Consider the following 25,347-nt stretch of genomic DNA (forward strand, 5'->3'; position numbering starts at 1 on the left):
TCGTCATTCACGCCTATTCAGGCCTACAGTCACAGTCATAACAGTCCAGTCACTTCACACAAATCCTCTCAATGTGCCCTTCCTCTACGAGGGGTCGTCCCGGAACAGATGGCTTCGGCGTCGTTGCACCCCCCGAGCCAGAGCGCTTTCCACTCCAGTCCCGGCTGTGGCCCTCGACGGTCCTTCGCCTCGGTCCTCTTCAGAATCCTCGCCTGCATCACCATCGTAATCATCATCATCATCATCATCATCCTCCTCCTCTTCCCTTCTATTCTTCTCCTCCTCCTCGGACTCTGCCTCCCTCTTAATTCGGTGTGGTTTAACGGAGGACTCCAAAGGAGTCTCCAACGGCGAGACCGGCTCATCCGTATCCTCTTCCTTGACGGGCGTCTCCCTGCGCTTCTCCGTCTTAACCACCGGCCCGGCCTTCTCGCCACCCCCATTGAGCAGCAAAACCAGGAACGTCCACACAACACCAGCCGAAACCATAGACACGCTCCAAAACATGCACCCAAAGACAACGAAGGACGTGAGTCTCCAGTTATACATCACCCAGCTATTCTTCCTGTTAGCATGGCAGACCAACCCGGACAGGACCCATAAGATAACCATACCGTAACCCAGTAAACCTCGCCCGAAACATCACTTTCGCCGTGTACACTTGCATCTTCTCCGAGCTGTGGATCTCCAAGCGCAGGCTGTCCGGTATATTGCGCCACCCGCGGGCAAACTGGACGCGTTCCATCATGCGGACCTGTAATTTCTCGGCTTCGCGCTGCCAGCCAATGACGTAGAGGGGCATGAACGAGAGTTTGCTGGCGGTGTCTACCAACGGCGACGTGTAGGTAAGAATCGCAGGGCGGCGCGACTGCGAGAGGGCTGTCACCGAGGTATTCAGGCCTGTCTCGGCGGAGGTGGACGGGCGCGAGAGAAGCGTCAGGTCGAGCATGAAGTTTCCCGCGGCGAGGTTCGCAGGGGTGCGTGGTAGTTCCAGTTCCACCTGCACATCGTACGGCTGGGAGGAGACCAGATCGGACCCGAGGGATGCGATTCCCCACGGGGATTCGTCGCTGTGGATATTGGAAAGAGAGTGATTAGTATGCATGGTCATCGAATGAGAGACTTGGTGCGATTGGACGCGAAGTCCGACTCACCCAAACTGCAGGTGGACAATGCGCTCCAGGCCGACCTGCGGGATGAACCGGTAGTAGAATATCCCATATGCAACCGTCGAGATGAAGATCATGAGAATGGCCGTAAAGAGAAAGAGGAAAATCCCTAGATATGCCTTTTGCGCCCGTCTAGATACCAAGGGTTCCAGAGTTGTTGTCACCGAGTGCTGTATGGTGGGAAAGTCCGTTAGTCCTTGTCGCCATGGGTGGTGGAAGGATTGGGCAAAGAGAAAATCACCATAGCCCTCGATGCCATACTGCGGCCATTCTCAGTCTCATCGCCGGTCTCATACCCGGATTCCATCGTATCAGGGTGGATGCGGAGGGGGGGGGGGCAATTGGGGGTGCGGTGCGGTGGTGGTGAAGGGGGGTCAACATTCAGGATCGCGTCGACGTCACCGGTGGCCGCCAGGCGCAGATCGGCGGAGATTCCCGCCGACTCCGACCCTGGACAAAATATACAACACCAACACCAATATCCTTCCTATACACATGGGTTATTTACGATTTACGAACTGCAGCACATTTCTCGTGGACTCGTGTTTTTATGGCTCGGCTTATCGTTACAGACCACCATAGAGGTAGTTAGAAGAGAGAAGAAAACACCAACATGAAGCGTAAGAAACAAGCAAAAAGGAACAAGATATAAGCACCATGTAGCGATGGACCATGCTGACACGTCCTAATATGCATGCATACCCCTCCCAGAAACCCAACCGAAACAATGAAGAACGACGAAGAACGGTGCAACATGCCAACGGAAAAGGAAACCATTCAAATCATACACCCCAGTGAAGACCCGGATTTTGGCGCTGCATGTCATGAGCGGCATCGACCAGACACCATGGCAGGCAGTCATCTCAACAGAATGCAAGGCATTGAGACATGATCAAATACTTCGTATTAATATAGTTGGAGAAGGTAGTAGAGAGTATATCCCGGCGAGTGCTCAGGGCATCGCCCGCGGGCTTTGCTGCTGGATGTGCTGCAGGAGAGCATCGAACAGACGGCCGATCTGGAGCAGCCATGTTAGCGACCGCTGGAGAGAGCCGGGGAGGCGAGCAAACTTACCTCAGGCGCAGCCTGAATGAACGGGAGACGGAAGAAGGTGTAGCTCCGGTTCTGCAGCAGCTCCTGCAGGGTGATGATGAGTCCCCAGGGGTGGGGGCGGTGCACAATGAGCCGTTCGAGAAGCACTCGGATGATTTGCTGGCGGATATCGGACTCATCCTGCTCGGTGTGATCGGCGCCGAAGAGACGGAGGATGGCGAAGCTGAAGAAGTACGTGTGGCTGTTCGGGTATCTGAGCTGGTTTGCCATCGCACTCAGCAGGTAGTAGCGCGCCTCCGGCTGTAGAGCCTTTGCGAGCTTCTCCAAGAGGGCCGAGTGAGGGGAGTTATCAAAGGCCGCGCGAATGTTGCCCTTGGACGCGTTCACGGAGACGGCGTTTTGTCCAACATAGAGTACAAGCGCGTTCAATAGCACCACATTGACATTGATCGCTGTGTAGAAAAGACCAGTGTCCTTGGTGACAGGGTTGTACACTGCTTCGCAGATTTGCTCAACGAATGCCTCCGACGCATTGTTGCTTTGAAGTGCATCGTCAACGACACTCTTGATGTTGGCTTCATTCAACGGGCCAGTGGTATCGCCGGCGATTCTTGGGGCTTCGCGCATCTCTTCGAGACGTTCGACCTTGAGACCCTCCCGGAACGGATCCGGAAGCTTGTGGAAGGATGACGGATAGGCGCTCAGAACAAGATTGCGAAGCTGGGCGCAATGAGCGGGGATGACATTGCAGAACTGAAAGTGGTTCTCTGCCACAAACTCAGGGAAGTCATGGTGTAAGATCAGCAAGATACGGAGCACACCCTTGTACAGATCCTTGGCAACGTAACTGATGTTGACCGGCTTGAGCTGCTCGCCGATGTACGAAAGCAGAGCCTGCATGATCTCGCAGTATGGTCCCCAGCCCGCTCGCTCCGGCATATTCAGCATGCCGGACATGAAGAATCTGTGAGAGACCAAGGAGAGCCATCCGTAAACAAAGCCCGGGCAGTACTTAGGCTGAAGAGACAAGAACTTGTTTGCGAAGGCGAACATCATGTCCTGATGTTGGTCGCTATTCTGGAGCTCATTCATGGAGTATTCGCAGAGAATGGTGGAGAATAGTCTGAAGAAGACGCGCTGGTTGAAGGCCTCGCCCCTCATGACGTGATGATGGTTTAGGACGAGCACAAGCAAAGACAGGATAGAGTTGAAGAAGGCGGCCTTGCTTGTCTTTGCAGCTCCTGTGGATTCGCCTTGGAATTTGACTAGCAAAACCACCAGCTTGGCGAGGGCGTCAATATAGAGGAACGCCTCGTCCAAACTGCCACTAGGGTTCTGCGACTCGTGGTCGAACATAGCAACTGAGATATCAATGCTGAGACGGAAGAAGAGGGCCGAGTCTTCCTGGTTGTCCATGACCTGTCGCTGGTGTAGGTCTTTCAGGAAGGAGTAGTAGGTGCGGTCAATAGCACCGGGGGCCTTGTAAATTCCAATCCATTCACTGAAGATATACTCCATTTGGTCCCGCTTAGACCGGGCCTTGTCAGTGAGAAGTGGGTTGACGACCTCGGGAATCCCAGATTCACGTAGTTTGCGGATAATGTCATTGGCGACGGAAACATCCGAGTCTTCGGCAAGCCATTGGCTCATGGCCTCAAGGCTGCCTGAGAAGTCTGACCTCAGTGCGGAAGGTTCTTCGCTGAAAAGAACGCGGTCCATCAGGCTGGAAAGAACCTCCAAAGCGGCAGTGTTCTTCTGAAGGATAAGCCGGGTCAAGATCATATCCACGCGCCGGATATCTAGTAGGCCAGCATCGATGAGTGCGACCGTAACGGGCACGTTAAACATGTGTTCGTCATCAACTTCAGACAGTACGGCCCAGGTGTAGCGAGCAACCAGGGTCGACATGTCACACAATTTGGCGAGCAGATGTACCAACACTTCAATCTCCAACGTGCTCGGGGCCTGGGAGTACAGAGTCGTGCATATCCTCAAGCAAGTCAGTCTTGCGAGTTCTTCGCCGTTTGGAGAGGCAAGAATAGTGCGCAGTGCTTGGTTGTACTCCTGCAAAACAGAGCTTTCTCTGCCAAGGTCACGCACACGTTCTTCCGGGGCGCTTCGAGCCGCCTGCTGCAACTCGGATATGATAGTTTCTACCTTATCCCGCGGGCTCTGGGCCTCGAGAAATCCGTTGAGCTGAGTTTGTGCGCCCACAAGTCCAGTCTGCTGTAACCGAGTGTCTTGCTGCGCTTGCGGTGTCCTGTGAGGGACGGCGGGCTGCTCAGCCGGTGTAGAGAGGTTAGGGATAGGCGAATACGGTTCCTGGAGGACGTCTGGAAGCTGTCGACCGGAATCGGTGGAGACGTTTTGAACGTGAGCAGCCGCCGGGCCTCGAGACTGACGAGCAAATTCCTCATAGATGGCCAATTGCTCTTTGTTGAGACCCCCTGCAGCTTGGCGATACGGCTCGGGAATGAAAAGGCCCCAACGGTTCATAGACGGATCGATGAATGGCTCATTAGGCCGGGCCGCCCGATGACGCCGGCGAGCCTCTAGTTGCGGTTCAATGACTTTCTCGATCTCCGGAAGAGACTTTTCTTCCGCAGCCTTTTCGACGATACCGCAAGCGGCATCGAGATTATCGTTGACACACATCAGGATCAAACCCTCAGGCATCGGCTGATCGGAGTACTCTTGCTGTATCATCCGGATATAGTTGGTCATGCTTACTTTGAGGGGCTCTTTGCAGGTCACAAGCGCCAAGCTACCAGCAAGTTGCCTGACCATTGTACCAGCCGCATGTCGCACTCTTTCCTCGTCGGGCTCCATCGCGTAATCTTTCGAAACTAATTGAACGGTGGAGATGGAAGCAATCGTGACAGACCGTTCCACAACCGGTGTAATGATCTCGGCAATAGCCCGTTCGACGGCGCTGTGTACTATTTGCCGAAGAACGTTGGGGTCGACCATGCTGCTCGCGGACGACGGGAGCACAAGGATCTTGTCCAGGCTTGGGAGTGTCGACATGATAGCAGCCGGGGATAGCCGTTCGTGACGGATGCCTTGGTTGATACTGGTGAGAGCCATATCCTCAAATGCTTCGAGACCGTCGGGAATGTTGGCCGTAGACAGCGCATCCTCGATATGAGCAGAACGGTCTCGGATAATGACGGAAGGCTCGATATTCTTGTGATCGAGGTCAAGGTCTTTGCACAGGACTTCTATCTCGAACTTCAGGTTCAACTTCAACTCAGCGAAGTGGTAGAGTTCCATCAACAACGCAAGGATATCCATCAGCCATGGGTTGGGAGGATTGAAGACAGTAGACTTCGTAGCTTGAACAAGTACTTTGCAAGTGAAGGGAATCACGATAGTCAAGCGCTGGCTGTCAAAGCCCTCCAAGAGAAGTCCCTTGAAATAAACGTTCTTATGTTTGATTGGCTTGTCCTTTGCGATGGTCAATGAGCCAAGCCATGCACCGAGGTTCTTTAAGTGGCCACGGTCAGTGGAAGAATTGATCGTCGCCTCGGAGTTGATGAGTTTGGATACGCTAGCATAAGTTTCCCTCAGGACCTCGCTCCATAACAACTTGTCGTTAATGCGGTCGAGAAGATCGAGATATAGCTGCTGGAAGTTTGGCTGCAGCTTCGCACGCTCCTCCACCAGATAAGAAGCAAACCACTGATGGTGTTGGTCTCGGAGAACATCAAGTAGATCACGTAGCTTTTCGTCGATGTTCTGCTCCGAAACGTTGTTCAACACGAATAGGATTTTGTCCTGGACTTCTTCGTCGGGGTCGATATAGACATCTGGTCGGAATGGTGAGTCGACATGGACGGAAATGAATTTACGAGTCGATCCATCGGTAGGTGCAATTTCATCAACGGTACCATTCAGAGCTGGGGCGGAGATAGCCTCGACTCTTCCAGCTTCGTCTCTCACTTGGCTTCCTTGCTCGCGTAGGACGTCCTCGGCCTTCTGGTAGATCGTGGTGCCTTGCAATGTCGGAATCTGCAGGAGCAAATGACAGAAGCCAGCCCATTCTGGGAGGCGATTGATCAACTGCTCAATTGCTTCGACACCGAACTTGTACATGGGATCATGCATTTCATGATCCCGCACAGCCTCCAAGATCATACCCAGGCCAACCTTTAGGGTGATGCCATCAACAAGGCGGAAGTTGATGATACCACCAAACATGACAGCTGTTTTGGTCAAAGCCTCTAGGGGATACTCGTGATAACAATGGTATTCATCGATGAGGCCGTGGACCATGCAAGCGAACAGGTCCTGTTCACCAGGTTCGCGGGATGACTTGTACCTTCTCATCAATTCGAGGATTTCCCTCAACGATAGTTCCTCGTGGTACATCTTGCCGAAAAGCTCTTGCATTTGCTTGTCCACGGTCTCGGGTAACGCATTGCCGTTTTCGCCATTAGCATCTATGATATCGTCGAAGCCTTCCCCGTAGTTAATGAGTCGCGGGTAGGTCTGAATGCATATGCGTTGCACGGGGGTAAGATTCTCGCGGTCACCGACGTATTCCTCGAGCACCGACAGTAGTGAATAGACCGTCTTGACCGAGAGACTAACCATCTGAGGTGCAGGCTGTTCTTTTCTCTGCACATGAAGCTCATCTTCCGCCTTAATCCTTAAAAACTTCGACAGAAGGCTTCCCATATCCATGGGGCCTTTCTGGGCGGCATTGCGAACCCATTGCCCCAAGTCAAACGGACCCTTACGGTGTGCATAACAGGCAAGATCCATAGCAAGGCCATTGGTATACCCAAGGAGATACTCCAGCCAGTTGAACTCAACAGCGTGTTCATAAATTCCAGCAGTTGATGTCGGATCCTGAGTGAAAGTCGTGAAAAGCTGCTCTGCTACCCACTGACGATCCTGATGCCACGCTCCATGAAGCGCCAGGTGGTAGCCTTCCTCCTGCTTGAGTATGAAGACTATCAAGGTCCGGAGAACGAAGTTCTGCTGGACACTGGTCCATGGCTGAGGGAGAGATAGAGCTGAACAGAGGAAAACAGGCAGGTCATACTGAACAACAGCTTTGATCAGCGACTGACTCTCCGCAGCAGCCCAGGCCGCTTGAGAAAACAATGCTAGATCGAATATAGCTCTGATGGCGTCCAAAGAGCGGAGAGGCGACTTCGCTGCGCGGTCGCCCTGCAAGCGAACGAGCTCAGGACCGTCGGCGAAAAAGTCGGTAGGGAAGGTAGCGCGAAGATTAGGAACCTGAGATACATCTGTTCTGGAAGAGACAAAAGCTGCCAGGAAGGACATCTGCGTATCGCGATGCTCCCAATCTCCACCCCAAAGCTTTTGCACGTCCAGGCTTGGGTCATCTGTGGCCGCAGCCAGTAGAACCGTGTACAACTTGACGAATTGCCGAGCGTCGAGCCTCAAGCCTTCGCGGTCAAAGTTGCGGAAGATAATGGGCCAACTGATTCTCTTTTCGCCATAGTGCGCCTGAACAGCCCCGAGGAAAGTCTCCAGTGAGAATTCGCGCCAATACTGCGAGAGGACAAGGAAGAGCAGCGCACTCGCAATATGCTCCTCACTCCAGCATTCAGAGCCGGTCGCATTGATTGTTTCAGTGACGGCATCCGGGCTGGACGTTGCTTTCGGACCTCGTGAGTGGAGTTGGCGAACAAGAGTGTATCTCGGGTTGATAAAGTTGAACATTTGCAGGGCAGAGGCAATTTCAAATGGCATGTCCACTCCCAATTTCGAATAGCGCAAGTTTGCTGCATAAACCAATTTCCCTTTCACATCGTCGGTGAAATTCCTAGGGGGGTACAATATGAAGCGCTCGATGGTCATGCCAATGAAAGAATTCTTGTAATCCTTAGTGACATCCGATGGGGTCGCAAGGCTTTGCAGAAACGGGGTTATGGAATTAGAAATGATGGCATCAGCTGGGTGGACAAGAATTGTTAGCGGGCGCTTTTGGGAACCTGGGGGGGCGACTCACCTTTAGCGCGCAAGTCTGACTTGTTTGCGGTCTTGAAGGCCAAGGCCAGGGCAACTTTCACCAGAGGATCAAGCTTGAAATGGTCCAAGAACGTAGAGAGATCAAAATCACGGAAGATGTCACCTTCAGAGGTGTCCACTGTTTCTGCGATCTTCTGGGCCTGTTCTATATCCTGGGATATTTTCTGCATCTCCTGAACCAGGAGCGGGTAGTTGCCGGCATTTTCCACAGACTTGTTGACTCCAGGGAAGATCTGCGGGGCATTGCCCGTGAGCAAGCGTCGAAAGTATTTAGAGAAGACTTCCATTCCGTTGGACGCAACAAGCTAGAAGAGAGTTAGATCGCCGGTCGTGCGGCACTGGTGGCGCTTTGTCCGTTAACTGAGGCAGTCTTACCTTGTGAATCTGAGCGGCTTTGGTCTCCCACTTTTCTCTACCCTCTTTCTCCGTAATGGAATCCAGGAGAAGGAAGACCTGGGCGATGGATATCTTCGTTAATGAAGACTGGCTGGCGTGAGCTGCAGCACCTGAAGCTGCGGAGCCCGGCTTGTCAGAAGGAAATCCCGTAGGTGAATTCACAGTTGTACCGGACAACAACGGAGAGAAGGTGGCGCCTCTGGAAGATCCCGTCCCACCTCCGCCTCCCCCGGAGCCTCCTCCACCCGCGACAGAACCCGCTGCGGAAGCCAGATGTGACCCTGACGACGGGGTGTGAGCTCTAAATTTGGGCGAGGAGAGAGACTGCCCGGGTTGCTGGTTCTGTTGCGAGCCAGATTGGAAGGAGGCGAACGGAGAGGGGGTGGAGGCCGGCGAGGGCACGTTGCGGCCAACTGGGAGGCCCCTGGCGGAGCTCAGAACGGCGGAGAAGGAGGAAGTGAGAGGGGAGGAGGTCGCACCACCTGGGCCAGGGCTGCTGGACTGTGGTGGCCCTCGGGAAGCTGAGGAGAGGGAGGTGAGGTTGTTGGTCGCAAGTGGAGTCAACCCACGCCGAACACTGGACTGGGACACGGACGGACCCCAGGGAGATTGCTGTGACCTTGCCGGTCTGGTCGAAGAGGACTTATCGGTGCCAGAAGCAATCGACGATTGGGAGGAAGGAGGAGGGGGAGGGAAGGTCATCTAGGAGACGCGATCATTTGATCTGAAGGCGAGCGACAAATTTTTATTATTCGTAACCAAATAGACGATCAGATAGAGTCGATAATGATGGGAACAATTGTGACGTGCAACAGATCGACGGATTCTGGTAGCGGCGAGCAGAGACCGTTGGGGGTTGGAAAAGGATGTTGCTTCGTGGCACAGGATGGGAAGTTCCGATGGGTGGTGAATGACGGGCAGAGAAAGCGAGGATGAGTGGACGGCGGGTTGCGATGCCTGAGGAGTCCACACTAGCCGGCCTTAGGCTACCGCCTCTTTGGCTTGAAGAGCCCAAGTGAGGCTAACTTGGCAGCGAGCCGGGTCTGGTCTCGTGGGGGCCCGAACACACAGGAGGACAGAAAGGATGACCCAGGGCGAGGGGAAAGGGAAGGGGGAGGGAGGGGGATAAGATAGGGAGCAAATTCAGGGCAGTGACTGAACAGAAGAAGGGTGGAATTGGAGACAAGGACTAGATCGAGAGGCACGAACTGTAGGAGATCTCCGGAATCGAGCTGCCATGGATGGTCCTGCATTCAACAAGTGCAGCTGGGGAGGGGGGACCCCGGCACGTGAGGCCTGGCGGCGGGCCAGTGCGATGGCTTACGTAACACCAGAGTCATCGGGCGGCATTTCCCGGCAGAGCGATCCAGGTGCAGGTGCGGCGTGAGGGGAGCACGGGCTCTGATGGTACGGAGTAGTAGGAAGTACATCCCGGCTCAGTTATAGTCAGTAGTATCGGATGGAGTACTACGGAGGTACCCAGTACCTATGCAGAATGTCGCAGGACTAGGTAGGCAACTAGTACATGGTACGGAGGACTTACTTAATATTCTGGTCCTACATAATACAGTCAACTGGCATGACAAGAGAAGAGAGATACCGTGCGAAAGCAATAGCGCCGTTCCACGACACAGTACAGACGGAGAGTAAAGCAATGAGTGCATGATATACTGTGTAGCTGTCGTATTCGACTCGATCCACAGCTTGCACCAAGGAACCACAGGATAAGTACTCCGCTCTATCTAGTCATCACGAGCAGAAGGAACAACAACCCCACAAAGCAGAAGAGCAGAACGGGGATGGGCCAGCTGTCAGTCCATCATGACACCAAGCGAGGTGGAACGTGAACAGGACAGGACATACACCTCCGTCATTGAGAATGTACGGAGTATAATTGTAGAGAGTGGCTGACTCGGCCTCGTGATAAGCCAGACCGCCGGTTGCCCCGTGAGACACGCCCGCGTAAACATGGCAGCCCGGCCGCCAGCTTCCATTCCACAGCCAAGCTTGTGGCCAACTCCACCCAGAGCCAGCTCAATCGTACCGACTGACTGCTCTGTCCATTCCTTCCGTGGATTCTAGTCCTTCACTTTGTTCTCCACGGACTTCGTGGTCTCCGTCTCGTCCTCGTTCCATCGCCAACCCAGCTGCCGTGGCGTTTCCTGCGTTCCTGGATTGATTGACTGATTGCACGGCGCCTCATCTACCGTTGCCTCTGCCTTTTCTTTGTCCTGGGCCTTATCCCTTGATACGAATAATCTCATGAGCACACGCTGGTCGACGCTCGACACTCGTACCGGACTATAATCCGCCACAATGCCAGGAACGGTTGCAGATGGGCCAACCGTGGCCATGTCGTGTATAGTCCCTCGTGCCCGTGGATCGCTACGCCTCGTGTCAAGCTAACGCCTCCGTCTCCATAGTTGCCAATAATTTTTGGGGGAAGGAGGATGCGGGTGTTGGGCCGATGTTGGATCGAATGCATACTTCCAAGGTGTCTTGCGATGAGTTGAAGACCTTCTACAGCAGTATGTCCTCCGACCCTCGACGCAGTCCTCCAGATGGGCTTGGGGCTTACCATCTTTGACAGTTCGAGGCGCCATCGAAGACGAGTACGCGCGGAAGCTTTTGGCATTGTGTCGCAAGCCCTTGGGGTCCACCGAGATAGGTTCTCTTCGCACATCATTCGATACCGTCCGCGGGGAAACCGAAGCCATTGCGAAGGCCCATGCAGCAATTGCTGGTCAGATGAAGAGGGAGCTGGAGGAACCATTGGTAGCCTTTGCGGGTGGCTCAAAGGAGCGGAGGAAGATCATACAGAACGGGATTGAGCGTTTACTGAAAACGAAGATTCAACAGACCCAGACGGTGAACAAGGTATGTGGTGTCGGTCTCGTGGGGGGGGGGGGGGGGGGGGGGTGAGACGGAGTATGCTAAATGAATTGCAGACCCGGGATCGATATGAACAAGACTGCTTAAGAATCAAGGGCTATCTTGCACAAGGACATATGGTCATGGGCCACGAAGAGCGGAAGAACAAGGCGAAGTTGGAAAAAACACAGATACAGCTTGCATCTAGCAGCAGTGAATACGAAGCAGCGATCAAGGTTCTGGAGGAGACTACCGGACGTTGGAACAAGGAGTGGAAGTCAGCTTGCGATGTATGTTTGAGTAACGATATCCCGTGCCCTTCCGTGGATACAAAGATACTGATGATTTGCCCCAGAAATTCCAAGACCTCGAGGAGGAAAGACTCGACTTTACGAAAAGCAGCCTGTGGACGTACGCAAATATTGCATCGACTGTTTGCGTGAGCGACGATGCGGTATGTCCAATGCCATACAAGTACTGAATCATAACTGATCTATTGTTAGTCCTGTGAGAAGGTCCGTCTGTCACTGGAGGACTGCGAGGTTGAAAAGGACATTATCTTTTTCATCAAAGAGAAGGGAACCGGTCAAGACATCCCTGATCCACCCCGATTCATCAATTTTTGTCGAGGAGATATCAATGATACGAGCTCGGAAGTATCCGAAGAGGATGGGTATTCAGTAGCCCAATTTCAGCGCACCATAAACCCAGCATACCGCACTTCATCCCCACAGCCTTCATCTCATGAGCCGATTAGCGACCCGGATGCCGAGATTGTGGCCAAGGTCAATGAGCATTCGAACCCTTCCAGCAGGGAAGCGACAGTCACTCCGCAAAAGCCACCTCAGCCACCGATGCAACAGCCTCCACAGCAGCCAGTCTATCAGACCGTGCAAATGCCGGTGATGCAGGCTCCTATGCAGCAGCCCATGTCACAGCCGATGCAGCAACCTATGCAACATCCCGCCCCCTTGGATCTCCGCCGTGGTGGCCAGCTTCCACCAAATTATGACCCCAATCAACATGGCGAGATTACAAAGATACCTCATAACGCATACCCGACAGATGGAATGACGATGTTTTGCAGAACGGGTCCTCCTTCGGAGCGTAGCTCGGGAACAAACAGCGCCTATCGACCATCAAGCCGTGATTCTCAGAGTGAGGTTTCCAACCCAACTTCGATGTCCAGTCAAGAGCCAGTAAGTGCCAGACAGTCTCCCACCAAGCCGACAAACGGTGTGGCCCTTCCAGGTATTGGCGGAGATAAGCAAGTTCAGAAGAAGAGGAGCGCATTCTTCAGCAATAGTCCTTTCCGTCGCAAGAGTCGCCATGACAAAGACCGCAACTCAGGCCCATCTCAAACCCCGTCTCGCAGCACCTGGGATTCACCTTCAAAGCAAAGTAGCCCAACAAAGGCCATCCAGCCCCAGCAGCCAGTGTCTGCCCCTCCAGCTGGTCGGTTGTCAGGAAGCCCTGAGCCTGTGGATCCTCGGGCAAACTTCCAACTCAATGTCGGAAACAACGTGTTCGACGTGGAGTCCCCAGACAAGGATAGCAAGAAGGGTTCCCAGGCCCAGGTGGCCCAGGAAGGAGAACTGGATCCCATCGCGCGCGCTTTAGCGGACCTGAAGGGGGCCGGGAAGCAGTCAGCCACCCGAGTGTCTGCCGACAGATACCATGGCATTGCTACACCGGTGCCCTCGGTGCCTACCCCCGGCTCTGTGGCCACACCACCTCCAGCTTATAACGATACATCGCTGAAACGCCTCGATGCGCCGCAGCCCGCCTTCACGTCGGCCCAGATGCAGAAAACCACGCAAAGGTACACCGGTCAGACCCAGAGCAGGATGCGCGGTTCGAGTAAGCCCCCGTCCATGTCAAGCCGGACCAGCGCACAGTCCCAGGAAATTCCTCGAGCTCGATCGCCTGCCCCAGGACGCAGTGCAAGTCCCCACGTCAGCCCTCGGGTGGACACGCGCATGGGCCAGTATAGCAGAGCGGCGAGCCCCAGTCCAAGCACGTACCAGTCAAACAGCATGAACAACCGGTACAGCCAGTCTCCAACTGTCTCGACTCCTCCTCAGCGCCCCATGGATACGGCCTCCAGGCGAGGATCTGCCAACACTATGCCGCGGGCCGTCTCTCCCCAGCCTCAATACAGACAATCCCCCACCATGGCGCCGCGAGCCGTGTCCCCACAGCCGCCGCAGTTTAGACAGCCCCAGGCCTCCATGCCTCGAGCTGTCTCGCCGCAGCCCCAATTCAGGCAACAGGCTCGGCCTTCGAGCGCTGGCGGGATGGAGCTTCAGCTGTCGGGCCAACCTGACATGTACTCTGGCAGTCGTGACAGCTACGGCTCTCGACGTGGCAGCGGCAGACCAATGTCCTACTACGACGATTCGGCCAGCGTGAGGAGCAGATCCAGGAGCAGAACCGTGGCCGTTGCCGACCCCGGCAGACAATTTAGTCGCGATGGTCGACCCATCCTCCATTTCGGTGAGCTATATATAAAACTATCCACCTCCCTTGAACCCCGAGACGTAGCTAACCAACCTACCCCTTACAGCACGAGCTATGTACAGCTACGGTGCAGCTATCCCCGAAGAACTCGGATTCACTAAAGGCGACGTCCTCTCCGTGATCCGACTCCAGGACGACGGCTGGTGGGAAGCCGAGATCACCACTTCGCGGAGCCGACCCGGTCTGGTGCCGAGCAACTATCTCCAAATCATCTAAACAACAACAGCTCCTACTATTACAATCTACAAGTATCTACGATCATTCCACTTCCCCACGATCCAATGCCGAATGCCCAATGCTCACCTCATGAACAACCAACACACCCACCTATGACGCGAGAATGTCCTACCTAATCACGTGTTCATGATCTTGATACCAAATTGTGTTCATTTCTTTCTTCTCTGTCACCCAACCCAACTCAACCCCCTTTCTTAATTCTCTGGGCTTGCTTTTTGCTTCAATTTCCCCTTCCTTCCCCCTTATTCCCCCTTCGACGCACATTCTTTGCTTTAGCCTTTGCCCCTGCCCCTGCCCGCCCTTTTTTGTGAAAACTGTCTTCTGGTAGGGTCGTCTACTTACCTACCTAGTGACCCACTTACTTACCCACTTCCTTACCCACTATTGCTTCTGTATTCGGTCGTTTTGCAAGACGTTTTGCGATACCGGTGCCTGTCTGATCTAACAATTGATGTCTTTATTTCTTCCTTTCTTTCTTTCTGACTTTCTTGATTTGGAGATACAGATTCTTTACTTTGCCTTGGTAAATTTGAATACTATGATAAAATCTTTCTTTCCTGGTTTTGTCGCTTTTTGCAGGGATTCTACCAGTACTATTACATACTACTACCTATCTATTCGCCGGTGTGGTTTTCAAGTTAAGTACTATATTTGTAGTGGGGTATATCTATCCATTCTACGTGGTGAGTTGTGTCGCTCTTTCCCGTAATATTCCGGGTTTGGTTGGAATAGTTTATTTTATACCTAGCAGAAATTCAATCTCAACTCCGTCCGCTGTGAACCTTTTTAAACTAGAAGTACTTATTTCCAAGGCATCGATACCAAATAGAAATACAAATTAAATACAAAATAGCCTTTGATGAATTATCCAGAGCTCCGTAATCATATAAGAGCAGCGGCGGTGGCTTCTCCAAGGTAGTGAGTGGTAAGTACTATTACGGGTGTAGAATCAAAGCCTGATAATGCTAGTATATAGATAGATAGCTCTCCCACTCTTCGCCCTCGCCCTCGCCACCACCCCCATTGCCATCCCAACAAGTCTTACTTTCAAAACAGATAGGAGAAGTGAAGAAGAAATTTAAATTCAATGCAGATTCACACCAGGTAATGAAGTAACAGGGTAACAACCGAAGAGCTGTAACGCCTCGCCTTGCCGCACGATGATAAATCTTCCTTACACGGGTGAGAGGGATCAAGGGGGAAAGGATGAAAGAAAGAGAAGTGAGCAGAAATGGGGTAGATGAGAAAGGCGAGGTTTAATTAGCTGGCAGGCTGGCTGGAGGCTAGAAGAAGAAGAAGAAGAAGAAAAGAAGAAGGGAGCAATGGCAGATATAGGTAGCTGGCGCGTATGTATAGAAGTAGTAGCACGTGTTGTTCGTTCGTTCCTTTCGTTCATCCAATTCAACGACAGATCAAATGCTGGAGACCAAACCAACCCATACAAGGACAAAAGATGGAATGATGCAGCTTGACTCTATCGGGTTCGTAGCATAGTGTATAAGTAGTAAGTGGGGGAAGGGAAGTCCGTGGGAAAATGTTTAGGCGCCCTCGAGGCCGAACTCCTGGGTCCATTCCGAGTTTCGGGAGAGATCCTCCTGGCTGACGGTTGGCCGTGAGTTGCGGACAGCCTTGATGAAGTCTTTCAGTATGAGAGGGGGTTCTAAAAGCTGCTCTGCTTCCACGGTCGTCCATGACATCTCCATTGCGCCCTGGTCGCCCGGCGAGCAGGGGGTGAGCTTTTCGGCGCCGTCCAGGATTACCTGGTTTCCAGTCAGAAATTGGAGTCAAAACGCAGAGAGACGGGCCGGGGAATTACCTTCTTGTAGTGGGTCGCTGTTTGGATCTTTCGGATCGGTTGCATCAGTGCATCCTGAACAGCAATGCTGATATCACTACCGGAGTAGCCCTCGCTCATCTCGGCCAGGGACCGGTAGTCGGCCTGCGTCAGTTCACACGGTGTTGACCCGACGGCCAGCATGAACATCTTCATCCGCGCGTTGATATCGGGGAGACTGATATGAACTCTCCGCTGGAATCGACGACGAATAGCTGCATCCAGCTGCCAGGGAATATTCGTTGCGCCCAGGATCAGAACGCCCTTCGAGTCCTTGCCAACACCGTCCATTTGAACAAGCAATTCCGTCTTGATACGACGCGAGGCCTCCGATTCGCCCTCTCCACGAGGACCGCAGAGGGCATCGACTTCGTCAATGAAGATAATTGCGGGTTTGTTCTCTCGCGCCATGTTGAAGAGCTGTTTGACAAGTCTGTAAAGGCGCATTAGCTCTCAGCCCTACTATGAGCGCAGGAGGCTCCAGATTGACCGTACCTTTCACTCTCACCCATCCACTTCGAGACCAAGTCACTGCTGCTGACACTGAAGAATGTGCTGTTCGCTTCCGTCGCAACGGCCTTGGCGAGATACGACTTTCCGGTACCTGGGGGCCCATATAGCAGGATTCCCTTCCAAGGTTGTCGTTTCCCGGTAAACAGGTGTGGGAACTTGATGGGTAGAATCACTGCTTCCTTCAATGCCTCCTTTGCGCTCTCCAGACCCGCGACATCCTCCCACTGCACGTTGGGCTTGTCCGACAAGATAGCGCCAGCAAGGGCGTTTCGTAGCTTCTTGGAGTCGGCATCCTCAGCATCCTCATCCTCTTTCCTATAACGCAAAGCATCAGTACATAATGTGCCAGCTCATGGTCAAGGCAAGGGACACCCAAGTCAAATAGCATGGGTACGTACCCTCCCTTCCCACTTCCCTGCGCCACCTTGCCGTTAGCACCGACAGCACTCGGCTTTTTCCGATTATCCTGCGAGGCCAGGTGGTTCTTGAGTTTCTCCGCGCGATCCATGTACTCGCCGGTCTTTGCGCGGATCATCTCCTTGGACTTGGGGTTCTTCTCCCATTTCAGGGCCAGCATGAACAACTCCAGCGAGGAGTAGTACAGCTGATAAGCCTTCTCGTACTCGCCCTCATTGTCATTCTCGATGGCCTTCTTGACCGTGTCAATCGCCCTCCCCAGGAAATCGGTATTGCTCATGTTGAAGGTGGTTTAATTCGGGGCCCGTCACGACTACGCCGGAAACAGGGCAGGAAGGGAAGGATGAGGGTAAAGGCGGGGGAATGACGACGGGTTGCCTGGGTCGTTCTCGGGGACGAGGGATGGGGGTCGATTGCGCACGGACAGGGCTCAACAGCGGCAATACAAGGTTGCAGGACCAATTCCTGCCGGACAGCGTCGTTCCGAGGGCACTCTGAGGTCGGTTCTGGGCGAGAGAATGACGGGGGGGGATGGAGGAATGGAGGAATGGAGACGAAGGACGAACGGCCACGAAAGGCGGGCGGCGGCCCTTGTTTACCGTCTTTGGTTTTCTGCCGCTCCGCTCCATTTTGCCCCTCCGATCCCCCCATTTCCCCGACGACCATCACTGCTCCCTCCTCCTCCTCTACCACCATCGATATTTCCTTCTTGACCCCACGGCATCATGGCGGACGCACAGAAGCAGATGCAGGCTATGACGGAGGAGTTCCAGGCATTGCAGACTGGTATGTGGTTTTCTCTGCGTTGAGCGTGATTCTGGGAAGAGCTGCACTGGTATCGATCGTCATTTAGCAGCTCCGGGACCTTATACGTACTATGGATGCAAGTACATAATTGCTGACATATGATCTCTCAGAACTCGACGGCCTCGTTGAAGCGCGCCAGAAGCTCGAGTCGCAAGAACAAGAAAACCTGGGTGTTCAGAAGGAATTCGACTCGTTGGATGACGATGCCAACATCTTCAAGCAGATCGGGCCGGTCCTGTTGAAGCAGGACAAGAAGGAAGCCATCATGGCCGTGAAAGGACGTCTCGAGTTCATTGAGAAGGAGATGTACGACCCTCTGCCTACCCTCAATTGGGTCTTGGAGTATAGTAAGAGCTAACCTCTTCTGTAGCAAGCGAATCGAAGGACAGATTGAGGAGAACCAGAACAAGTCGGACGAGAAGCGGGCTCAGGTGAGTTCAACTCCAACACACCAGCGCGCATACCATGTCAACTGTCTGTTCTAACGGTTTCATGCAGATTGTTCAGTTCCAGACCCAGGTCCAGCAACAAGCGGCGGCTGCTTCTGCTTGAGATTAGACGGACGCTTTACTCCGATTCGTACCGTTGATAGATGTCGGTGCCTTATATCTCCAGATTAGGATGGAAATGTCGACTGGCTCGGTGCTAGCGGGGTCGAAAGAAGCCAGTACCAGATGGGTACGCAAGTGACAATGGACGTCCCCAGGCAATCATGCAAGAGGCCACATGGGAAGAGTGGCACCTTAAGATGGAGGGGCTATTCATGAGGCTTTTGGGCCTGCACAGCAGGATTGTGGGATTTTTAGATACCCTTGTTAGTGGCTGTTACGAATTATTCATATGGTCATACTGAGGTCATGTAGCCAATTGGGCCGCCTATCATGGTGGCCTCTGCAGTGTGATTTCCCTATCTCAACAGGACGAGAATGGATGCGTCCCAAAGAAGCTTCACGACACAGTGAATCTACGTTTGTACAGGAGATCAGAGCAACTGAATGGAAATAAATCAAAATCTTGTTCTATGTCGCAACAAAACTGCATCCCAGGGTAGACTCCATAATCATTCATTTCTTCATAAACGGAACCGTATCCACACAACACATGACATATTCTCTATACGCTAAATCTATGCCTTGACCAAAAGACTGCTTCCGGACATCTCCTCGGGCTGCTCGATGCCCATGGCAGCGAGAAGGGTGGGGGCGACGTCTCCGAGAACACCCGCCTCCTTCTTGAGGCTCCAGCCCTCGGGGGCGTTGGCCATCACGAAAGGAACCTTGTTGGTGGTGTGGGAGGTCTTGGGGTTACCCTCCTCAGTAAGCATCTCCTCGGCGTTACTACAAGAGACCATGTTAGTGCTTTCCACACGCAGGTAGGTGATGAGCAGGGATTGACACTTACCCGTGATCGGCAGTGATGAACAGGACGTAGCCGTGCTTCTTGCAGGCCTCGTAGATGGCACCAATAGCCTTGTCCGTGGCAGTAACACCCTGGATGGCAGCCTCGTAGACACCGGTGTGGCCAACCATGTCGGGGGGAGCGAAGTTGTTCATGATGAACTCGAAGGTGCCCTCGCCAATGCGCTCGGCCGTCTTGTCACCGACGCTGGCGGCGCTCATCTTAGGCTCCAAGTCGTAGGTGGCAACCCGGGGCGACGGGATCATGTCGCGCACTTCACCGGGGAACTGTTTCTCCACACCACCGTTGAAGAAGAAAGTGACGTGGGCGTACTTCTCGGTCTCGGCAACGTGGCACTGCTTCACGTCCTTCTTGCCAAGCCACTCAGCCAGCACGTTACCCATGTGCTGAGGGGGGAAAGCGACGGGGAAAGTGTAGTCGGTCTTGTACTGGGTCATGGTAGTGATGTGGATATCCTTGGGGTAGGGGAAGTCGGCCTTGGGGGAGCGGTCGTAGTCGCCCAGCAGCTGGGTGATCTCACGGACACGGTCGGAACGGTAGTTGAAGAAGAAGAGGGTGTCGTTGTCTATAGTATCTTGTCAGTAGTCGAGCGGTTGACTTCCTTGAACGCGAAACAGGAGAGACAGCCATACCCTGCACCCGGCGGTCCTTGCCGCCAACAATGATGGGCTTCAAAAACTCATCGGTCTCCTTCTTCTCGTAGCGCTCCTTGATAGTTGCGAGAGGGTCAGAGCTCTCCTCGCCCTCGCCCTTGACGATACCGTTCATGGCGACCTCAACCCGGTCCCAGCGCTTGTCGCGGTCCATGGCCCAGTAACGACCGACCACGGTAGCGATCTCGCCGATACCGATTTCCTTGGTGTGGTCAAGTAGCTGCTGCATGTACGTGGTGGCGCTCTTGGGCTCAGTGTCACGACCATCACCGAAGAAGTGGATGAAGACCTGGGGGATCTCCATCTCCTTGGCGACCTTCAGCAGGCCAACCAGATGGGTGATGTTGGAGTGGACACCACCGTCCGAGACCAGACCCAGCAGGTGCAGACGGCCATTGCCCTCCTTGGCACGCTTGAAGGAAGCGGCGATGCTGTTGACCTTGTTCAGCTCACCCTTCTTGAGGGTCTGGTCGATGCGGACACTGTCCTGCCAGACGACACGGCCGGCACCGATGTTCAGGTGACCGACCTCACTGTTGCCCATGAGACCCTCGGGCAGACCGACCGCGAGGGAGGAGGCATCGAGCTCGGTGTAGCCCTGAGCGGTCTTGGACTCGGGGTCAGCGAAGCCAGACATGTAGGGGGTCTCGGCGGCAGCGATGGCATCGCCGTCGGGGCGGGAGTTAGGGCCCGCGACACCCCAACCATCGATGACGACTAGAGGCAGAGGGATGAATCAGTGCATTGGTCCATGGCGTTTCGCGATGAAGGGTCTAGCTTACTCAGAACGGCTTTCTGGTCAACCTTGGCCATGGTTGCGAGATACTAGATGGCGGAAAGGTCGGTTAGCAGGGAGTGGGAGAGTCAATTGCGGGACTGGTGGAGGGGGGGGGGCCAGGATAGCCAGCTAGCTGTATATATATATGCTCTCAGGAAGACGGGATGCATGGACGAAGGGGAATAGATAAGTAGAACTCACCAAGGATGGGGGGATGATTACGAATAGGAAGAAGATGGGGAGGGGAGAGGAGGAGGAGGAGGAGGAAGAAGAGGAGAAGCAGAAAAGAGTTGGCCGGTGAAAACAGAGGTGACAAGGCGTGTGGCTCGATCGGGGAGGACGAGGAGGGGGAGGGGCTCTTTTTTCCCGGTGACGCTTTGGGACGGTTTTCGTGTTCCTCCGCCCGACGTCACTTCGCCTGCGCTTCTCTTCCCGCCTTCCCGCCTTCCGCCTTTCTCCCGACTCTTCCCTACTCTCCTGTGCTTCTCCCCCCGGCTTCTCGGAACAAGACGTCCCCATCCTGTTCCTAACCCCGGAGTGGAATCGTCAAATCTTAAGTTGCTCTTCCCGCAATGGCCTCCCGGTCTCCCACTGCCGCCATGGGCACTCCTCTGCCGAAACCATCCGCCGTGCCTGAGACTCCCATGATCAAGGACGCGCCCACCACCCCCCAGGCGGTCCCCTTCCCTTCTCCCCAGACATTCGATATCATCCCGCCGCTGCATGGTCTCCTTCTCCGCCTCCTCTCGCCGTCAAACAATGGGAATGACGTGAGACCGGGTGAAGATCCCAACGGGGCGACCGCCCCTGCCGCGCCGGGTCAATCTCAATCGCAACAACAACAGCAGCAGCAGCAGTCTGAGAATCACAGTACCCATGGTGGTGTCCTCCTCACCATTCCCTCCGCCGGCCCAGGCCCTGTTTCGGCTGCAGCTGAGATCGCCGCCTTGGGCTCGAACATCCCTGCGCCGCTCGACATCAAGAACCTCCCCACCGAGGTCAGCTCGATCAAGATCCGGATCCAAAAGGCGCATGCAGTGGTGGAAAACTTGCCTGATGTGGACCGCTCTGTCGCCGAGCAGGAAGAAGAAATCGGAAACCTCGAGGACCGGATTGCAAGGCTCAAATCGGTCATTGCCGACTTTGGCCAGAGGGCTGGGAAGCCCAAGGCTCGAGGACCTTGAGGGCGCGAGCATCAGATGATGGAGACGTTGTTCTCAGGATCTGTGAGGTTAATTCCTCCATGATGGGATCGGTTAAGCCGACGGAAACAACTTGAAGATAGCACACTTCTGTCGTTCAAACCCCCAAAGGAGCACAGCATGCTTTGATCGCGGGGCGGAATATACTGTGGAGACTCTCGCTGGGTTAATACTGGGAATGACAAGATTTCAACCTGAGTCGTAGTCGAGGAAGTCCGAGGGCTTGCTCAACGGCATCTTTACTCGGGATGCAGCAGGATCATGAAAGGTCCATATGTGTCGCCGGGAAGCCCGCGGTTGATGGCCCTACCGAGGATTTTGTTGGTGCTTTTACAAAGATGGCCCGGTCGGGGCTCATGCTGTCTCCCACCTGGTCATGGAATAAATGCCACGGATCTTAGCTTTTCAAACACTTCACGCGAAGCTTCAAGGAGGAACTGGACGGGGACTGGATTCGCGGGCAGATTGGGAACCCCTCTGCCATCGAGAGGGATTCTCTCCGAGCGTTGTTTGTCCGATGGAAGTTGCTCGCAGGCAGCTCTGGACCTCTACCCCTCCTGGGCCACCACGGTCCCCATTGCCGGATGTGGGTATCTTGGGAGGCTACACTTCATTCAGTGATTATATTGGGGCTGATCAACTGGCGCGGGAGGTCAAGATTGAAGACGATCATCTAGATATTTACTCCGTAGAGGCCAATGCTACTATGTATGACTCATGCTATTTGTACCATGTTCTTCCTGTCTGGACAGATCAGGCTATCACCTTCTGTACATACACATACGTAACTGCAAGGGTTGCTTTTTCTCCCGTGAGACCACGCATACCGAAGAGGACCACTAATGCTACTTGACGGTGCAGTGGTGATCATTCAATTCGCTGGAAGAGGAGGTCCTGCAACCCAGTCGGCGCGAGGAGTTGCTGGGAGACGCCCCCCGGTGACAACTATACCGTAATAATAATGGAGCTTCAACAAGGAGTGGGCTGTACCCATGGATCGCCCCTCGGCGACAGACTGGGACGCCAGGACGCCATACTCTGTCGGGAATTGACTTTTTTCTTTCGCTCCCAGTTATCTCGACGGAGTAATTGCTGGCACTAATACTGCCGCAGGATTGGAGGCCGAGAGCTAGCGGGTGGCGTTAGTAATAAGGACGACACACGAGGCGTGACGAGGACAGACTTTCCCCGAGCCGGCGGGCCAGAGAGCAGCTCCGATGTCGTCCACGGGCCCCGATGCGGCCACCGCCCCGTGACTCGCACCGCAAAACTCGCCGGGACTTTCGCTTTCTGCGGGGCCCTCTTTTTTTTCGATCCTGAGGCAATCTTTTCCCTCCCCCACCATTCCTGAGCTTTTCCTCGCCGCCTTCCCTTCCCTCCCCGTCCCTTTAACTTCCTCTCCCTCCTCTCTTCTCTTCTCTTCTTCTTCTCTCCTCCTCCCTCTCCATCCTCCAACTTCATCTCTTTCTCCCTTTCCCCCCACCACCCCATCCTTCACAATGGCCACCTACGCTCTCTCCCCGGCCCACCGGGACGTAAGTCCTCCACTGCTCCCAATTCTGGGGATGTTCTGGTCACTGACTCATCCGTGCAGCAAATGGAGAAGACTCTCATCGAGAGCGATCCCGAGATCGCCCAGATCATGGTACGTTCGACAATGCCTGCCCCGACTCATCGGGAACGCTCCTAACTGTCCTTGCCACTACAGGAGAAGGAGATCCAACGTCAGCGTGAATCCATCGTCCTGATCGCCTCGGAGAACTTCACCTCCCACGCTGTCTTCAACGCTCTGGGTTCTCCCATGAGCAACAAGTACTCCGAGGGTTACCCCGGTGCTCGCTACTACGGTGGCAACCAGCACATCGATGCCATTGAGCTCACCTGCCAGGCTCGTGCCCTCAAGGCCTTCAGCCTGGACTCCGACAAGTGGGGTGTCAACGTTCAGTGCCTCTCTGGCAGCCCTGCCAACCTGCAGGTCTACCAGGCCCTCATGCGTCCCCACGACCGCCTCATGGGTCTTGACCTCCCCCACGGTGGCCATCTGAGCCACGGTTACCAGACCCCCGCCAGAAAGTAAGTTGTCAGCTTTGGTTGCGAAACGGTGGCCTCGATCACTAACACCCATCTGCGCAGGATCTCCGCTGTCTCTACCTACTTCGAGACCTTCCCCTACCGTGTCAACCTGGAGACCGGTATCATTGACTACGATACCCTCGAGGCCAACGCTGAGATGTACCGCCCCAAGATCCTGGTCGCCGGTACCTCCGCCTACTGCCGCCTGATCGACTACCAGCGTATGCGCAAGATCGCTGACAAGGTCGGCGCTTACCTCGTTGTTGACATGGCTCACATCTCCGGTCTGATTGCCGCTGGTGTCATCCCCTCCCCCTTCGAGTACGCCGATGTTGTCACCACCACCACCCACAAGTCTCTCCGTGGTCCCCGTGGTGCCATGATCTTCTTCCGCAAGGGTGTCCGCAGCACTGACGCCAAGACCGGCAAGGACGTCCTCTATGACCTCGAGGGCCCCATCAACTTCTCCGTCTTCCCCGGTCACCAGGGTGGCCCCCACAACCACACCATCACTGCCCTTGCTGTTGCCCTCAAGCAGGCTGCTTCCCCCGAATTCAAGCAGTACCAGGAGCAGGTCATCAAGAACGCCAAGGCTCTGGAGAACGAGTTCAAGGTCCTCGGCCACAAGCTCGTCTCCGACGGCACTGACAGCCACATGGTCCTGGTTGACCTCCGCGCTAAGGCTCTGGACGGTGCTCGTGTCGAGGCTGTTCTGGAGCAGATCAACATTGCTTGTAACAAGAACTCCATCCCCGGTGACAAGTCTGCCCTGACCCCCTGCGGTATCCGTATCGGTGCCCCCGCCATGACCACCCGTGGTATGGGTGAGGAGGACTTCAAGCGCATTGCCCGCTACATCGACCAGTCCATCGACCTCTGCAAGAAGGTCCAGGGTGAGCTGCCCAAGGAGGCCAACAAGCTCAAGGACTTCAAGGCCAAGGTCGCCTCCGAGTCCGTCCCCGAGATCATCAGCCTCCGCAAGGAGATCGCTGAGTGGGCCAGCACCTTCCCCCTCCCCGTCTAAGCGACGACGTTGGGGTGACTTCTCTATGATACCATAACGTTACTTTTGATTTTAATTGTTTTGTTTCCGAGTTCAACATCATTGCGTCCAAAAGGATTGTCGGCTGTGCGTTCTAAGGGGTTTATACAGGTCTGCTTTTTCAACTACGCGGGTCATGGGATATGGATATGCATGAGCATGTGAATGAACAATAGCACTGGGATGGCTTTCTTCAACACTTCTTCAACAGGGCAGGAAAAGTTCGTGGCTGCAGCGAGGCTTGCACGCCTGGTTGGGTTCTATCTGTCAACCTATCATACATAGGTACACTGAACTAAATACATACAAAGATAATGATTCCATAAATGGCTTTTTCCTCCGTAGGATACCGATCTA

General features: G+C 54.3%; 11 protein-coding genes across 11 annotated transcripts; 5 read left to right on the plus strand and 6 right to left on the minus strand.

Moving 5' to 3' along the window:
- Positions 1-377: 377 nt before the first annotated feature.
- Positions 378-1,270, minus strand: BO70DRAFT_357758 (seipin). The gene has a single exon (XM_025542114.1). The coding sequence runs from the start codon at positions 1,103-1,105 to the stop codon at positions 569-571; it is 537 nt and encodes a 178-aa protein (XP_025404356.1). The 5' UTR covers positions 1,106-1,270; the 3' UTR covers positions 378-568.
- Positions 1,271-1,697: 427 nt separating this feature from the next.
- On the minus strand, positions 1,698-2,073 carry BO70DRAFT_15078 (uncharacterized protein). The gene has a single exon (XM_025538205.1). The coding sequence runs from the start codon at positions 1,944-1,946 to the stop codon at positions 1,758-1,760; it is 189 nt and encodes a 62-aa protein (XP_025404357.1). The 5' UTR covers positions 1,947-2,073; the 3' UTR covers positions 1,698-1,757.
- Positions 2,074-9,468, minus strand: BO70DRAFT_15077 (CCR4-NOT core subunit CDC39). Its single transcript, XM_025538204.1, has 3 exons — positions 8,604-9,468; positions 8,209-8,533; positions 2,074-8,152 (listed from the first exon to the last, which is right to left on the minus strand). Exons 1-3 carry the CDS (start codon positions 9,324-9,326, stop codon positions 2,202-2,204), a joined length of 6,999 nt encoding a protein of 2,332 aa, XP_025404358.1. The 5' UTR covers positions 9,327-9,468; the 3' UTR covers positions 2,074-2,201.
- A 1,340-nt stretch (positions 9,469-10,808) lies between these two features.
- Positions 10,809-14,296, plus strand: BO70DRAFT_15100 (formin-binding protein HOF1). The gene is made up of 7 exons (XM_025538209.1): positions 10,809-10,983; positions 11,048-11,152; positions 11,215-11,501; positions 11,573-11,785; positions 11,851-11,949; positions 11,999-13,991; positions 14,062-14,296. The coding sequence occupies exons 1-7, from the start codon at positions 10,941-10,943 to the stop codon at positions 14,229-14,231; spliced, it is 2,910 nt and encodes a 969-aa protein (XP_025404359.1). The 5' UTR covers positions 10,809-10,940; the 3' UTR covers positions 14,232-14,296.
- Positions 14,297-14,610: 314 nt separating this feature from the next.
- On the plus strand, positions 14,611-15,022 carry BO70DRAFT_15091 (uncharacterized protein). Its single transcript, XM_025538207.1, has one exon. It carries the CDS (start codon positions 14,704-14,706, stop codon positions 14,959-14,961), a length of 258 nt encoding a protein of 85 aa, XP_025404360.1. The 5' UTR covers positions 14,611-14,703; the 3' UTR covers positions 14,962-15,022.
- Positions 15,023-15,790: 768 nt separating this feature from the next.
- Positions 15,791-17,296, minus strand: BO70DRAFT_281452 (AAA family ATPase VPS4; the record flags this gene model as incomplete). The annotated part of the gene is made up of 4 exons (XM_025539013.1): positions 15,791-16,012; positions 16,069-16,519; positions 16,582-16,948; positions 16,972-17,296. The coding sequence occupies 4 exons, from the start codon at positions 17,294-17,296 to the stop codon at positions 15,791-15,793; spliced, it is 1,365 nt and encodes a 454-aa protein (XP_025404361.1).
- A 375-nt stretch (positions 17,297-17,671) lies between these two features.
- Positions 17,672-18,811, plus strand: BO70DRAFT_357762 (tubulin-binding prefolding complex subunit YKE2). The gene is made up of 4 exons (XM_025542115.1): positions 17,672-17,802; positions 17,934-18,129; positions 18,194-18,254; positions 18,322-18,811. Exons 1-4 carry the CDS (start codon positions 17,742-17,744, stop codon positions 18,373-18,375), a joined length of 372 nt encoding a protein of 123 aa, XP_025404362.1. The 5' UTR covers positions 17,672-17,741; the 3' UTR covers positions 18,376-18,811.
- A 138-nt stretch (positions 18,812-18,949) lies between these two features.
- On the minus strand, positions 18,950-20,708 carry BO70DRAFT_384104 (2,3-bisphosphoglycerate-independent phosphoglycerate mutase; the record flags this gene model as incomplete). Its single annotated transcript, XM_025545629.1, has 4 exons — positions 18,950-19,160; positions 19,225-19,807; positions 19,875-20,612; positions 20,678-20,708. 4 exons carry the CDS (start codon positions 20,706-20,708, stop codon positions 18,950-18,952), a joined length of 1,563 nt encoding a protein of 520 aa, XP_025404363.1.
- A 181-nt stretch (positions 20,709-20,889) lies between these two features.
- Positions 20,890-22,059, plus strand: BO70DRAFT_15139 (RNA polymerase II mediator complex middle subunit MED9). Its single transcript, XM_025538212.1, has one exon. The coding sequence runs from the start codon at positions 21,246-21,248 to the stop codon at positions 21,855-21,857; it is 612 nt and encodes a 203-aa protein (XP_025404364.1). The 5' UTR covers positions 20,890-21,245; the 3' UTR covers positions 21,858-22,059.
- A 791-nt stretch (positions 22,060-22,850) lies between these two features.
- Positions 22,851-23,553, minus strand: BO70DRAFT_15124 (uncharacterized protein). The gene has a single exon (XM_025538210.1). It carries the CDS (start codon positions 23,364-23,366, stop codon positions 22,974-22,976), a length of 393 nt encoding a protein of 130 aa, XP_025404365.1. The 5' UTR covers positions 23,367-23,553; the 3' UTR covers positions 22,851-22,973.
- Positions 23,205-25,308, plus strand: BO70DRAFT_357765 (glycine hydroxymethyltransferase SHM2). Its single transcript, XM_025542116.1, has 4 exons — positions 23,205-23,410; positions 23,470-23,520; positions 23,584-23,948; positions 24,009-25,308. The coding sequence occupies exons 1-4, from the start codon at positions 23,375-23,377 to the stop codon at positions 24,970-24,972; spliced, it is 1,416 nt and encodes a 471-aa protein (XP_025404366.1). The 5' UTR covers positions 23,205-23,374; the 3' UTR covers positions 24,973-25,308.
- Positions 25,309-25,347: the final 39 nt, after the last annotated feature.

Source organism: Aspergillus heteromorphus (genome assembly GCF_003184545.1).
Source record: "Aspergillus heteromorphus CBS 117.55 chromosome Unknown BO70scaffold_1, whole genome shotgun sequence".
Taxonomy (NCBI): domain Eukaryota; kingdom Fungi; phylum Ascomycota; class Eurotiomycetes; order Eurotiales; family Aspergillaceae; genus Aspergillus; species Aspergillus heteromorphus.

Bases quoted from the DNA above. Each gene is read 5' to 3' on its own strand.
- BO70DRAFT_357765 (XM_025542116.1), top strand. From the start codon at position 23,375: ATGGCCACCTACGCTCTCTCCCCGGCCCACCGGGAC. The intron at 23,411-23,469 runs GTAAGTCCTCCA...TCATCCGTGCAG, and splicing joins TCTCCCCGGCCCACCGGGAC to CAAATGGAGAAGACTCTCAT. The intron at 23,949-24,008 runs GTAAGTTGTCAG...CCATCTGCGCAG, and splicing joins TACCAGACCCCCGCCAGAAA to GATCTCCGCTGTCTCTACCT.
- BO70DRAFT_15091 (XM_025538207.1), top strand. From the start codon at position 14,704: ATGTCTTTATTTCTTCCTTTCTTTCTTTCTGACTTTCTTGATTTGGAG.
- BO70DRAFT_15077 (XM_025538204.1), bottom strand. From the start codon at position 9,326: ATGACCTTCCCTCCCCCTCCTCCTTCCTCCCAATCGTCGATTGCTTCT. The intron at 8,534-8,603 runs GTAAGACTGCCT...ACTCTCTTCTAG, and splicing joins AAGCCGCTCAGATTCACAAG to CTTGTTGCGTCCAACGGAAT. The intron at 8,153-8,208 runs GTGAGTCGCCCC...TTGTCCACCCAG, and splicing joins GTCAGACTTGCGCGCTAAAG to CTGATGCCATCATTTCTAAT.
- BO70DRAFT_15100 (XM_025538209.1), top strand. From the start codon at position 10,941: ATGCCAGGAACGGTTGCAGATGGGCCAACCGTGGCCATGTCGT. The intron at 11,153-11,214 runs GTATGTCCTCCG...CATCTTTGACAG, and splicing joins GTTGAAGACCTTCTACAGCA to TTCGAGGCGCCATCGAAGAC. The intron at 13,992-14,061 runs GTGAGCTATATA...TACCCCTTACAG, and splicing joins TCGACCCATCCTCCATTTCG to CACGAGCTATGTACAGCTAC.
- BO70DRAFT_15124 (XM_025538210.1), bottom strand. From the start codon at position 23,366: ATGGGGTGGTGGGGGGAAAGGGAGAAAGAGATGAAGTTGGAGGATGGA.
- BO70DRAFT_15139 (XM_025538212.1), top strand. From the start codon at position 21,246: ATGGCCTCCCGGTCTCCCACTGCCGCCATGGGCACTCCTCTGCCGAAA.
- BO70DRAFT_15078 (XM_025538205.1), bottom strand. From the start codon at position 1,946: ATGGTTTCCTTTTCCGTTGGCATGTTGCACCGTTCTTCGTCGTTCTTC.
- BO70DRAFT_357762 (XM_025542115.1), top strand. From the start codon at position 17,742: ATGGCGGACGCACAGAAGCAGATGCAGGCTATGACGGAGGAGTTCCAG. The intron at 17,803-17,933 runs GTATGTGGTTTT...ATGATCTCTCAG, and splicing joins GTTCCAGGCATTGCAGACTG to AACTCGACGGCCTCGTTGAA. The intron at 18,255-18,321 runs GTGAGTTCAACT...GGTTTCATGCAG, and splicing joins CGGACGAGAAGCGGGCTCAG to ATTGTTCAGTTCCAGACCCA.
- BO70DRAFT_357758 (XM_025542114.1), bottom strand. From the start codon at position 1,105: ATGCATACTAATCACTCTCTTTCCAATATCCACAGCGACGAATCCCCG.